Source organism: Protopterus annectens, chromosome 7.part0 (genome assembly GCF_019279795.1).
Source record: "Protopterus annectens isolate FY-2018-M chromosome 7.part0, PAN1.0, whole genome shotgun sequence".
In the NCBI taxonomy this organism is placed as follows: Eukaryota; Metazoa; Chordata; order Ceratodontiformes; family Protopteridae; genus Protopterus; species Protopterus annectens.
The window spans coordinates 767,378,365-767,393,589 of record NC_056739.1 but is presented as its reverse complement, the minus strand read 5'-3'; the positions used below and the strand labels follow the sequence as shown (position 1 = coordinate 767,393,589).

Below are 15,225 nucleotides of genomic sequence, written 5' to 3'. Positions count from 1 at the left end.
TGGCAACTCGGCACATAAAAATCTACTGACAATCATTAGCAGACCAGAGTTCCTCTGTGGCGACCCCTAACTGGGAAAAGCTGAAAGACACAACAACAATCCTTGAAAAGATAGTGCGCACACCCACCAGATGTTCAAACATACTGGACCTGGTACTCACCAATATGACAGAGTGCTGCACCTCCTTCCCCAGTGTCACATTCTCAGTAGTGTGGTCAGACCACAAAGCTATCCACCATGAAATAAAAGTTAACTCAGTAACCCCAGCAAATCCTTTAACAGTCAGGAACTATTCCAAAAACAAACTACACCATGTTAAGATATATCAAAATTCTGACTAGTCTGATGTACAAAGCCAAGAAACAAATTATCATGGAAATGATCAACAAAGACAAAGGCAACCTTCATACACTTTCCCCAACCCAGTGTTAGTTTGTCAAGGTAATGTCATGCATACTAAACCTGGTGGACTTCTTTGTGAAGGTCACCAAGGTAAAGGATGAGGGACAAATGACGCATACCACTTACCAGGACCTGGCTAAGGCATTCAGTACAATGCCCCACTCAGGTATAGTTGACAAACTCTCCAAACTAGGCATAAACCCCTACATAACTCACTAGATTGCAAGCTGGCTTACAAACAGGACTGAGGAACTCAGGACTGGTGACACCACCTCCACTAAGAGACTGGTCACCAGTGGAGCACCTAAGGGCTCTGGGCTGAGACTACTCCAATTTGGTATCTACTTCTCAGAGGTAAAGGCTAATGTCAAGGGCCTTTGGCTGACCACATTCACAGATGTCTGCAAATTGGGAGCTATCATAGATTCTGCCATATCATGAACATCTTACAAGAGGGTCTAACACAGACAAATGACTGGACAAAACCTCGGTGTCAAGAAATGCATTATAGTGCCTTTTCAAAAACTGCCAACCAGTTTAATTATTCCATCAATAAGACACTCCTAAGAGCTGACCAAGTAGTTTGGGATCTGGGAACATTTGTAGGCAGTAATCTGGCCTTTGACCAACATTTGGCCAAGGTAAAATCACTCGATGTCACTCAATTTATAAATAAGGGCATGGCACCAGGTCCAAGGAAGTCACCGTGTAACTTTATTCTGCCCTTATCAGACCTATGATTGAGTATGATGCACCATTCAGCATGTACCTGACCGAACATATGCAACAGTTGGAATATCCACAAAGTTATCCTATTAGAAGAATCCAGGGTATAAACATATTGTCCTATATGAATATCCTTAAAGTCCTTTCTCTGTGCTCTGTCTCCTACAAGTTACTGAGAGGCAATATATGCTTTAATTGACCTTTTGTACCTATGCAAAACAAACACCATCAGAACCACTAGATAGAAGGGTTTAAATTTTGCTTGTGGTGTATATAAGACATGTGACATAAAACACAGATATGTGTCCATACCTCTCAACCTCTTAGAACAAGAAATCTGGACAAAGCCACAAATAACAGGGGGACAAAGGCCCAGAAATATGCACAGTTTTTAAATATTGCTCATATAAGCTTAGAAAGTTGATAGAATAGCAAGTTTTGCATTAGCACAGATTTTCTGAAGTGTATGATGCCTTAAAGGCAAATATCCATCAATATTTTCAGACATCAGTCCTCAGTGATTTGGCAGAAAACCACAATTTTATGAGAAGCAGACCAAAGCTATGAGGACATTCTGTGAAAATCTAGACAGTTGAGAGGTATGTATGTACCTCAGAAGATCACCATGACTGGGAACAGGTTCTCCATCCATGTGAAACAGAGTCAATCCCTAACCCTATTTAAGCATAACCTTGGCCAATGGATGGGAAGTCAGAAATTCACCCTAGGTCTAGCTCCCTCTCTGATAGATGGAGGTAGACAGTAATGCCCAAACTAAGATATCCCCCCACCTGACAACCTCTAGAACTTCTTAACTAATATACCCCTTCCTAATAAACACACATGATACAGTGGGACACAGTTGGGTTGAATTGCATAGATAGGCTTATAAAGGCCCTGCTGCTCATTAATCTATGAACCTATGAATAACCATCTCTGTTTGGGAGTATCAATTAACTCCTGAAACGCTATGTGAATGCATGCATTTGTGTGTCACGTGTCACTCCAGACTATCACACATGACATCAAAAACAAACAGAAAAAAAATGAAAAAGATCTATTAAAAGTGAGGAGCTTAGTGGGAGGGGTGTGAACGAAGGCAATTACTGCTGTTACATATGCCAAGTGGTATCCCTCAATGAGACCGTCCACCTCTTTGGAGACCTGTGACTTAAATCATTTCTAATAATGGACCATAGGATTCTATACTCACAGCTAGAAAACATGTCAATAAATAATTTCTAACACAGGCACATATTATAATTGGTCTCCCTATTGAAATGTTGACACTCATAATGCTAAGTACCTACATGCTAAAAAACCACCAAACATGCCCAAGAGTCAATATTGATTATCACTTTTTGTGTTTAAAAATCTTTTTTGCAAGCAAGCCCTCCACACTCTTGAACTTATATACACTAATTCTGAGATCACCATACCTTGGAGAAAAGGGAATATTTCAAGAAATGGCCATCTCAGACTTAGTATATGTTAGATAATTTTTCAGCTATACAGTCACAGCATTACAGGACTCACTAAAGTGGGTCCCAACTTTTTAGTTAACAAATGATTGTCATACCTTTCTGCACTTTATAATTTGTCCATATTAGAGTGGAACTGTTATCAGATAAACACCATCTACTTAACAGACTCTTTATATTTATTTATATTTTTTTAAATCTGCAGCTTCTCCACTACATCGAGCACCTGTATTTTACCAACAGTGAGGGAGAGAAGGTCTGTTTTGATCACAATGGTAACAGCCAGGCTTTGTATGATATCTTGAATTGGCAGGTATCTCCTGATGGAACAATTAGGTTTGTCCAGGTGGGAAGGTTTAATGGAAATGCCCCTCAAGGCCAAGAGCTGATCATCAACGTTAGTGCTATAGCATGGGCTGCAGGACACACACAGGTAGGAATGATTTTCTGTAAATAAACTAGTGACAAACTGTTCAGTGGTAATGACAACTATGATACCTGACTAATGTCCAGTGTACTTATTCCTCTCCATATCATTCACAGTTTAAAATGTGTTTGTTTTCTTTTATTTTTAAATTTGGCAACTAGTTGGGGGGCTGGTCTACTGACATTTTTCAGCCAAACCCAGACTCATGTATGTGCATATAAGCAAACTAACAACTAGAATTTTACAGAAGAGGAGATGAACAGTAAGGCCACTACATACATCAATATTTGCAATGGTCATTCTTAAAACATAATCATTTATTGTACACTAGTTCTAAGTAGGTGCAAACATGAAATATATACATACTGGTTTAGTACAAAGTCTTCCAATCTGTCAAGTCTACTAGAATAACTATCATCCAGCAATGTGTACTCTATGTACAAGTTTCTAATCATCCAGCGATGTGTACCTTATGTACAAATTCATAATCATCTAGCAATGTGTAAATATGTACGATGTTGTAATCATCCAACAATGTGTATGCTATGTATACATTTTTAAACATCCAGCAATGACTTATATGTGCAACTTTTTAATCATCCAGCAATGTGTACCCTATGCACAAATTTATAATCATCCAGCAGTGACTATATATGTGCAACTTTTTAATCATCCAGCAATGTGTACCCTATACACAACATTTATAATCATCCAGCAATGTGTAATCTATGTGCAAATTTATTATCATCCAGCAATATGTACCCTATATACAAATTTAACTTAACCAGCAATTTGTACTCTATGCATACATTTATTATTATTCAACAATGTGTGCCCTATATGCAAATTTATAATCATCTAGCAATGGTACCTTAGTAAAAATGGATACGTGTGCAGAAATATGTACCTTACACACAAGTTTATAATCATCAAGAAATATGTACTCTGTACAGAAATTTGTAGTCATCCATCAATGCATACCCTATACACAAGCTTACCTTAAGTAAAAATGTATAAGCGTGCAGAACTGTGTGCCATATGCAGAAGTTTATAATCATCATGAAATGTTTACTGTGTGCACACATTTATAATTATCCAGCAATGCATACCCTATGCACAAGTTTACACTTATCCACAATGTGAAAATTATGTAAAAATTTGTGATCATCCAGAAATACATGCTCTATGTACAAATTTATAATAATCCAGTAATGTGCACTCCATGTGCCAATTTATAATCATCTAGCAATGTGTTTCCTAAGTACAAATTTCAAAGAATTCAGCAATGTGTACCCTGTATACAAGTTTATAATCATCCAGCAATGTGTACCTTTTGCACAAATTTATAATCATCCAACAATGTATAATCATCCAACAAGGTGTACCCTATACACAAGTTTATAATCATCCAGCAATGTGTAAATTATGTACAAATTTATAATCATCCAGCAATGTGTACCCTATATGCAAATTTATAATAATCCAGCAATGTGTGCTGTATATACAAATTTATAATAATACAGCAATGTATACCCTATGTACAAAATTTTAATTGTCCATCAATTTGCACCCTATGTACACATTTATATTCATCTAGAAATATATACCCTATGTACAATTTTATAAACATTCATCAATGTGCACCATATGTACAAGTTTGTAATTATCCAGCAATGCACATCCTATTTATAATTTCTAATAATCTAGCAATATGTACTCTATATCCCAATTTATAATTGTCTGCAATGTGTACCCTAAGTGTCAATCTATAAGTGTGAGGCAGTGTCTGCCCTGTGTTAAGTTTATAATCATCTAGCAATATGTACCCTAAGTGCACATTTAAATCATCCAGCAATGTGTACCATTTGTACAAATTAATTATTATCTAACAGTGGTACTGTCAGTAGAAATTTATAAGTGTGTAGCAATGTTTACCCTATCCACAAGTTTATAACCATCTAGCAATGTGTAAATTATATATAAATGTATAATCGTCCAGCAGTGCCTTCCTTATATACGCATTTTAATCATCCAGAAATGTGTACTCTATGTACAAATTTATAATCATACAGCAATGTGCACCCTATTTACAAGTTTATAATCATTCAGCAATGTGTACCTTATGTACAAATTTATAATTATCCAACAATGTCCACCATGGTGCAAATTTATAATCATCCAACAATATGTCCCCTATGTACAAATTTATAATCATCCAGCAATCTGTCTCCTATGTACAAATTTATAATTATCCAGCGATGTGTACCCTATGTTCCAATCTATAATAATCCAGAAGGGTGTATCCTATGGACAAGTTTCGAATTATCCACTAATGTGTACCCTATGCACAAGTTCATAATTATCCAGCAATATGGAAATATATACAAATTTCTAATCATGCAAGAATCCATACCCTATGTACAACTTTTCAGTCATCCAGCAATGTGTATCCTATGTACAACTTTTGAATCATCCAGTAATGTGTAGTCTATGTACAGGCATATACTCATCTTGCAATGTTTAATCTTTGTGCAAGTTTATTGTCATCCAGTGAGTGTTTCCTAAGTACAAATTATAAACATCCAGTAATGTGTAATCTATGTACAGGTTTATAATAATCCAGCAATGTGTACCCTATGTACAAATTTATAATCATCCAACAAATTTCTAGTAATCTGGCAATCCCTTGGATTCTCAAAAGCCTGCACAGAGTGCAATATTAGTACAGTAGCTCATGCAGGCAATATGTCTGTTGTGCGATCCAGGAACAGCCAGCAAGGGCATGCACAAGAGCTCAAGCACTAATCTTGCACGTACTAAACCCTGGTATGCAAATCACCTAATTTGCAGGAGACATCCATGCAAATGAGGTGATTTTGCAATCTAGGAAGCTTGCAATAGTCCATGCAAGACTAGTGCAATCTGCAGAAATGTACTTGGTTAGTAACCAAGTACATTTCTGTAAATTTATAATCATCTAGCAATGTGTTTCCTAAGTACAAATTTCTAAGAATTCAGCAATGTGTACCCTGTGTACAAGTTTATAATCATCCAGCAATGTGTACCTTTTGCACAAATTTATAATCATCCAACAATGTATAATCATCCAACAAGGTGTACCCTATACACAAGTTTATAATCATCCAGTAATGTGTAAATTATGTACAAATTTATAATCATCCAGCAATGTGTACCCTATATGCAAATTTATAATAATCCAGCAATGTGTGCTGTATATACAAATTTATAATAATACAGCAATGTATACCCTATGTACAAAATTTTAATTGTCCATCAATTTGCACCCTATGTACACATTTATATTCATCTAGAAATATATACCCTATGTACAATTTTATAAACATTCATCAATGTGCACCATATGTACAAGTTTGTAATTATCCAGCAATGCACATCCTATTTATAATTTCTAATAATCTAGCAATATGTACTCTATATCCCAATTTATAATTGTCTGCAATGTGTACCCTAAGTGTCAATCTATAAGTGTGAGGCAGTGTCTACCCTGTGTTAAGTTTATAATCATCTAGCAATATGTACCCTAAGTGCACATTTAAATCATCCAGCAATGTGTACCATTTGTACAAATTAATTATTATCTAACAGTGGTACTGTCAGTAGAAATTTATAAGTGTGTAGCAATGTTTACCCTATCCACAAGTTTATAACCATCTAGCAATGTGTAAATTATATATAAATGTATAATCGTCCAGCAGTGCCTTCCTTATACGCATTTTAATCATCCAGAAATGTGTACTCTATGTACAAATTTATAATCATACAGCAATGTGCACCCTATTTACAAGTTTATAATCATTCAGCAATGTGTACCTTATGTACAAATTTATAATTATCCAACAATGTCCACCATGGTGCAAATTTATAATCATCCAACAATATGTCCCCTATGTACAAATTTATAATCATCCAGCAATCTGTCTCCTATGTACAAATTTATAATTATCCAGCGATGTGTACCCTATGTTCCAATCTATAATAATCCAGAAGGGTGTATCCTATGGACAAGTTTCGAATTATCCACTAATGTGTACCCTATGCACAAGTTCATAATTATCCAGCAATATGGAAATATATACAAATTTCTAATCATGCAAGAATCCATACCCTATGTACAACTTTTCAGTCATCCAGCAATGTGTATCCTATGTACAACTTTTGAATCATCCAGTAATGTGTAGTCTATGTACAGGCATATACTCATCTTGCAATGTTTAATCTTTGTGCAAGTTTATTGTCATCCAGTGAGTGTTTCCTAAGTACAAATTATAAACATCCAGTAATGTGTAATCTATGTACAGGTTTATAATAATCCAGCAATGTGTACCCTATGTACAAATTTATAATCATCCAACAAATTTCTAGTAATCTGGCAATCCCTTGGATTCTCAAAAGCCTGCACAGAGTGCAATATTAGTACAGTAGCTCATGCAGGCAATATGTCTGTTGTGTGATCCAGGAACAGCCAGCAAGGGCATGCACAAGAGCTCAAGCACTAATCTTGCACGTACTAAACCCTAGTATGCAAATCACCTAATTTGCAGGAGACATCCATGCAAATGAGGTGATTTTGCAATCTAGGAAGCTTGCAATAGTCCATGCAAGACTAGTGCAATCTGCAGAAATGTACTTGGTTAGTAACCAAGTACATTTCTGTAAATTCAAAAACAAAGCTACGACAGCTCCAAATAAAAGCTGCATATTATTGAGGAAGCATGCCAATGGCCAAGTATAAGGCCATTGGCATTGCAAACTGTTAAAAAAATAGAGAAATCAAATTTTAATTTTTTTCGCCGATCTCGGCTGTTTAAACATAGTGGTTGCTAAGGGGGAGGCTCAGTGTGGGACATGCAACTATGCATTAACAGGCAGTCCTATGCAAATGAGGGAAAGGTTAGTGAATCCCAGATTTTCCCAGGATGTGAGGCAGGTCCCAAGAGTGCAAGAGTATAAATAGCTGGGTGCAAGACTAGGATATAGGTGACATCATGGGGGTGTGTGTCAGGCATACTGTAAGCGGATTGGAGACCTGTGGCTCGGGATTGCTCCTAGCTTAGCACAGCTAAGCTAGGGGTGTGTCTAAACCTGCCTAGCACTCTTTACAAAGTGTAAGCGGGTGTGCGCGCTGCACACCAGGTTTTACAGGAAGAAAAAGGAAGTTAAACCAGGAAAAAGCAGCTCTGTGCACATTTGAGCACTCCATTTGTGTGGTGCTCACACGGGCTTAAACAGGGAGGCAATGGGAATGGAAAAAAGCAGTAGGAAAGTAATCAAGGAGAACTAGCTTAGCTGACAGGTGAAATATATCAGAATCAGCCAATTACACAGGCAGCAGCCCAGCACACCACTATAAACTATGCAAACACCTTCCCCCCTTGTTTTTCTCAAAAACTCTGCACCACCAGTGTATACAGACGGGGAAATTTTACAAAATGAAAGCAAGAGAAAAAGTTTAGGGGCTGCTTTTGCTATCATAAACCAGCATGTGAAAAAATCTGAGAGTGGTTAGGATGTGAATGCTGCTGAGCAACCCACAGTGAGGAGACGCAGAAGAGTGTACAGACCCAGGGTAACCTATCAAGGGCTACATAAGCTGGAGATAGTGGAGCCCTATAGGGTGGACAGGGACTTCCTACAGCAAATTGTGGAGCTGTGCCGGCCACACCTGACACACAGAACTAACAGAGGTGAACCCATCCCAGTGGATACCAAGGTATGTGTATGCCTAAGAATACTAGCTACAGGTTCCTTCCAAAGGCCAACTGGGGATATGATGGGGATTTCACAGGCATCAGCATCCAGGGTACTCCACCAGTTCCTGGATACCATGTCAGCACATGACTGTGAGCATGTATATTTCCCCATCACCCATGAGGCGTTGGCCAGCAATATGCATCTCTTCCACCAAATAGCAGGATACCCTGAGGTAGTGGGTGCAATAGACTGCACGCACATGCACATTAAAGCACCACCAGGTGAGCGAGGTAGGGTCTACATCAACCACAAGGGCTTCCCCTCCATCAACTGCCAGGTCATGTGCAATGCCCAGGGCATAATAATGAATGTGTGTGCTGGCTTCCATGGAAGCTACCACGATTCCCACATCTGGCATCTGATGTAGCTCTACCAGACATTTGCCAATGGGGACATCCCACACGGTCACCTAGTGGGGGATGCTGGATATGCACTGGAGCCATGGCTGATGACACCCATCAGAAATGAACAAGATCTCCATAATGACACACACGCACAAACACGAATCATAATAGAGAGTGTGTTTGGGATGCTCAAGTCATGGTTCCGGTGCCTGGACACATCCGGTGGAGCCTTGCAGTTCTCACCAACTACACATACCCAAATTGTCCTTGTATGTGCCATGCTACACAATATGATCCTGTGGAAATAGCTGCAGCAGGAGCAGCATGGGGCAGGGCCACACAGCCCCCCACCAGTGCCAAAGCCTGCACAAGTGCAGAGTGACTCAGAGGAGGAACAACCTGAAACGTGTCCAGTATGCCCTGGCCTTGGCAAAGAGGCAACGCATAGCACATGCACTGACACAGGGAATGACACCTCTCTCCAACTCGCACATACAGTAAAAGGGATGCCAAACATGACACTACCTGTGCTCAACCATGTACAGGGAGTGTACTATGTGCATCTGACATAGGCAGCGCTGCAGCACCACCCTCAATACTGGGACACAAACAAGGTAAGTGACTTACACATGCCAGTTGGGGGGGACCATACCCAACAACAGTCACAGCCAGCATGATACGTGTAGACAAACACAAAGACATGCTGTACTATGGCCTCTGAATGAGCCCCATGGGTAACCCCTACCCCAGGCCTACACAGATAGACTACAGCAGGCCAGCCAGTTGGATGTAAGTTGTGAAGGCTAGGAAGTCAGAAACTAATATGTAGGTAGTGAAAGCTAAGATCTGTAGTACACTGTTATGCCTCTAGCCAGCACGATAGGTAAGACTACAGACTGAATGGTGTACCCAACATACCAGTACAGTCCTAGCAAATGTGTAAAAGTGTAAGGTGTGCCCCACCATCCTATGTACACTTATAGTAACAGTCAGGTGTGCCCCCCCTGTGTAGAAATGTAGAAACAGTCAGGTGCCCCCTCCGCTATGCAGAAATGTAGCAACAGTCAATGCCAAATGACTGATGTATACCCTGCAGACACAGCATGCTACCTGTCGGTGTACAACACAAAGGTCAGCACTGCAGTACAAACCACCTGGACTTGATCTACACATGCAGTATAGATGGCCATACTGGGCATGCTCACACAGAGGAATGAAGGCAATGTCAGTCAACAACATACTGAAAGCGCATAATGGGCATGCTCACACACTTAAACACAAGAAGGCCATGTCATCAAACAACAGTGGACCAGACATATCTGGCAGTTGCAGTTCTCAGTGCAGACACATGTCAGTATGCACCACTCCTGCCTTGCACACACAGTGGATAGGAATACAGACATATATGTAAGGACAACACTCTATAATAAGCCAAAGGTAGATGGACATAGATGTGTTGAAGAGGGTGACCATGACAAGGAGCCATCTGGGCCTGTCCCACCCAACACACAGCCAAAGGGCCCCAAACACATGAGGTGCAGGTGTCACTCACTGCAGATACTAGCCACCAGTATCTGTCAGCATGACGGCGTATTGGAAGTGCTAGCTGTGCAACATAACTGTACAAGGAAGCTGTTACCTAGTAGCTGTATACATGTACCTGAGGCATATGACCCTGTGTGTGCCTGCATGTGGCATGCCAACCCCTACATGAATGGGTTACGGCCCATGCACACACTTCCTTCCCCATAGCAGTATTATGACAAGCCAGCTGAGGTCATCCGATGTGAAATACACCTTTGGGGGAGCTGTAGCTCAGTAATCCCCATGGCATGTCCCATAACTGTGTACTGCTGTACTGATAAACTAGTTAGGTAGTAGTCCTAACCCCAGACTTACCAACTGTGTGAGTGTGTGTATGTGTGCATGTCTCGGTCTCTTCCTGTGTAGAGAGAAATGCTTTCTAGGCTATTTACACTCAGTACAGTTCATATACACAACATTGGCAAGGCTGCAGATTTCACGCACCTAGAAATACACCTCTGGGGAAATCATAGCACAGTAATTTCCATAGTGTGTCTTGTAACCGTGTACTGCTGTAGTGTGATAAGGTAGTTAGGTAGGTATTCTAATCCCAGACCTGGCAACGGAGAGTGTGTGTGTGTGTGTGTGTGTGTGTGTGTGTGTGTGTGTGTGTGTGTGTGTGTGTGTGTGTGTGTGTGTGTGTGTGAGTGTGTCTGACTGCATAGATAGTAATGCCTTTTTAGGCCACTCACACCACATACAATACACATACTCGTGTTTGGCAAGGCTGCTGATATCACTCACCTAGAAATACACCTTTGGGGAAATCATAGCCCAGTAAACACCATAACGCGTCCTGTAACTGTGTACTGCTGTAGTGTGATAAAGTAGTTAAGTAGAAATTCTAACCCCAGATCTGGCAACCGTGTGAATGTGTGTGTGTCTGACTGTGTAGAGAGCATTTTTAGGCCACTCACACCCTGTACAATAAACATACTCGACTTTGGCAAGGCTGCTGATGTCACTCACCTAGAAATACACCTCTGGGGAAATCATAGCCCAATAATCTCTGTAATTGTGTTTTGTAACTGCATACTGCTGTACTGTGATAAAGTAATGAGGTAAGTGTTCTAACCCCCCAACCTGGCAACTGTTGGTGTGTGTGTCTGACAGAGTAGAGAACAATGCATTTTAGACCACTCACACTCTGTACAATTCATATACTCAACTTTGACAAAGCTGCGGATGTCACTCACCTAGCAATAGTGTAGTGGGCAAAGCATTCCCCTTATGAGCATGCATTCCTGGTTCGAGTCCCACTGCAGTGCATTCCATTTCCCTGACAAAGCATGTTATGATCAATATTTACTATAACCTCAGCACTGAAATAAATAGGACATGCTGGAGGGACAGATTCATAACTCAGAGGCTCCCTTCACTCTGGAATAAAATCCCAGTCCAGGTTAGGCAGAGTCCCTCATTGACTCTCTTCAAGAGGAATCTTGATGAGTGGATGGGAGATCATAGGTTTATCCCGGGTATCACTTCTGTGTCACTGTTAGACAGAGGCACAGTATACTAACCTCGAAAAAGGGCATAGCAACATTAATTTAAAATGGGTGGCGAAAGCCAAACACACTCTGGCTAGGCTTATAAGTGCCCTAGGGCAGATAGCCTAGTATGAACCTATGAACCTATGAACCTGGAAATACAACCCTGGGAAAATAATCACCTAGTAATCCCTGTAGCGCGCCCTGTAACAGTGTACTACTGTAGTGAGGTAGGTGTTCTAACCCCAGACTTGGCAACTGTGTGTGTGTGTGTGTGTGTGTGTGTGTGTGTGTGTGTGTGTGTGTGTGTGTGTGTGTGTTACTCACACTCCTTAGAATTCATATACTCAACTTTGGCAAGGCTGCTGATGTCACTCACCTAGACATACACCTGTGGGAAAGTCATAGCCCAGTAATCTCTGTAGGGCATCCTGTAAATGCGTAGTGCTATAGTGTGATTTAGAACTGTGATAGGGTTCCATCTCCACCCATGGCAGTTCTGGATGTTTTGTGTGTGTTACAATGTCTGTGTATAGAGCAATGCATCATAGGCTACTCACTCACAGTACATTTCAAATGCCCTACTTTGCCAATCTTGCTGATGTCATTCTTTGTGAAGTACAACTTTGGGGAAAAAATTATTTCGTAGTCCCTGGGGTGTGGACTATAACAGCTCTATGCTATACTATAATGTAGACCTCAGTCATGGGTTCTCTACCCACACATGTCAGCTAGGGATGTTTTGTGTGCGTGTCGCACTGTCTGGGTAGAGAACAATGCATTTTAGGCTAGTCACTTGCAGTACAGTTGAAATGCCTTATTTTGGTAAACCTACTGATGTCATTCAATGAGAAATTCACCTTTGGGGCAGGATATCTTTAGTGATCCCTGTGATGTGTCCCATAACAGCTCCATGCTGTAATGTGCTATAGACCACGGTCAGGGGTTCTATACCCCCACATGTCAGTTGTGTATGTTTTGTGTGTGTCTCACTGTCTGTGTAGGAATCAATGCATTTTAGGCTAGTCACTTGCAGTACAGTTGAAATGCCCTAATTTGGTAAACCTGCTGATATCATTCAATGTGAAATACACCTTTGGGGAAGACTGTCTCTAGTAATCCCTGTGGTGTGCCCCATGACAGCTCCTTGCTGTAGTGTGATAGAGACCTTGGTCAGGGGTTCTATACCCACACATGTCAGTTGTGGATGCTTTGTGTGTGTCTCACTGTCTGTGTAGGGAGCAATGCATTTGAGGCTAGTCACTTGCAGTACAGTTGAAATTCCCTACTTTGGTAATCCTGCTGATGTCATTCACTGTGAAATACACCTTTGGGAAAATCATACTAGAGTAATGTCCGTGGTGCATACTAATACTGTGTAGTGTAATAAAGAAGTTAGGTAGGGGTTCTCCTCCCAGACATGACAGGTGTGTGTTTGTAACTCATATCCTGCGTAGAGGTGGGCGATGTGGAGGTGGTTTTGCTAATTTATTTTATGGTTGCCCTACTATATATTACAATGTCAACCATACAGGGAAAACAGATGTAAATTAGCTGGGAGGATGGGGTGCAAAGCCATACCCATGCATGTGACATCAAGGCCAGTCAATCCAAGTTAGCAACTCCACTATTACCCAGAGCACACATTCAACCCATGTGTCATATGAACACACATGACTAGGCAGCAACCAATATGTGGGTAGTACACTGCATATTGGTCACTGATAGTAGCTATGTTGTGATAGCAGTGGGCTACAGAGGGAATGTCACCCTGCCCATTTGTCCAATATGCACGTACATGCAGACAGTGCACCTCTACCATGTTCCGCAATGAACACCTGCACCACCTGTGGTGCCTTCACATGTGACTCACAATGGACATACCATGCCTGACAACATGTCCTTTATGAACAAATGACACTGACATCAGGGAATGCTGTTGGCATGCCATCAATGTAGGTGAAGGGTAAATCTGCTGCCCATTACCAGTTCCTGACACAGGTGGGCAAGACTGGCACATTTGATGATAATCTGTACTCACAACATTTGCCAGACACCCCAGGTACAGTTCCACATGTCACATACATGCATGTGGGAGGTGTGCACATCCCAGGCACCATCCATGTCATGGACTAAGGAACACATACATGGCATGTGGTGTACAGCATTGGCCACACACAATAGTAACCCAGGTGACTGGATGGGGGATGCAATACCCACCTGTGTGGACAAATGCAGTAACTAAGGTATACCCATTGCCTACCCTTGTACAGCCTGCTGGCAGAGTTGACCACCACACACCCATGTAGACATGCACCCATGCATGTCAGAACTGGTACCCTGTGTGTTCGTGTGTGTGTGTTATATGGTGCATATGTCTACATCCACACTCACTGCAACCCCCTAGGGCATACTGAAATATGCTGTCTGATGTCTGACATCTCCTCATACTCTTTGCCCATATGACCTCCATATGACCCATGTGGTGCATGTGATACCTGCACATTGATGTGTTGTGGCAATCCCACTAGTGATGAGTTGCACTCCTGGCCCTGCCAAGTGTGTCAATGTGTGTGCATCCCTGTATGATTGTGCCTGTGTTGACGCTGGCACCTGTTCATGAAGATAGGCACGTGTACAACACCTACCATATATCTACTGCATCCCTGTTGCAGATGTCACTCACCCTCACATATATGTTCTGAGTGCTCCATATCAGTTAACCCATGTGGTGCATCCAATAACTTCATCGAACTGTGATAGCACTACATAGTTGTCGGGGGTTTGATACCCTGTGCTGGTAGGTGTGTGACACAAACATGCTTCAGTTTTACTCTCCCACCCCTCCCTGAAATGCATTTGCGTCTGTCTGCCTCCCCCACTCCCTCTCTGATGGATGTGGAGACCCACACATGTTTTACTTAGGCAGCAACATGTGTATTTTAAGTGATGCTCATGATGAGCTGATGGCCTCTGCA

The 15,225-nt window shown here is 41.1% G+C and overlaps 1 protein-coding gene across 1 annotated transcript in view; it reads left to right on the top strand.

The window, feature by feature from the left end:
- The window catches only part of LOC122806094 (extracellular calcium-sensing receptor-like), a 630,825-nt gene that overhangs the window by 317,846 nt on the left and 297,754 nt on the right, over positions 1–15,225 (top strand). Inside the window, exon 3 of the mRNA XM_044076331.1 lies at positions 2,815–3,042. Within this exon, the coding sequence (XP_043932266.1) occupies positions 2,815–3,042 (228 nt within the window). The remainder of the gene's footprint in view (positions 1–2,814; positions 3,043–15,225) is intronic.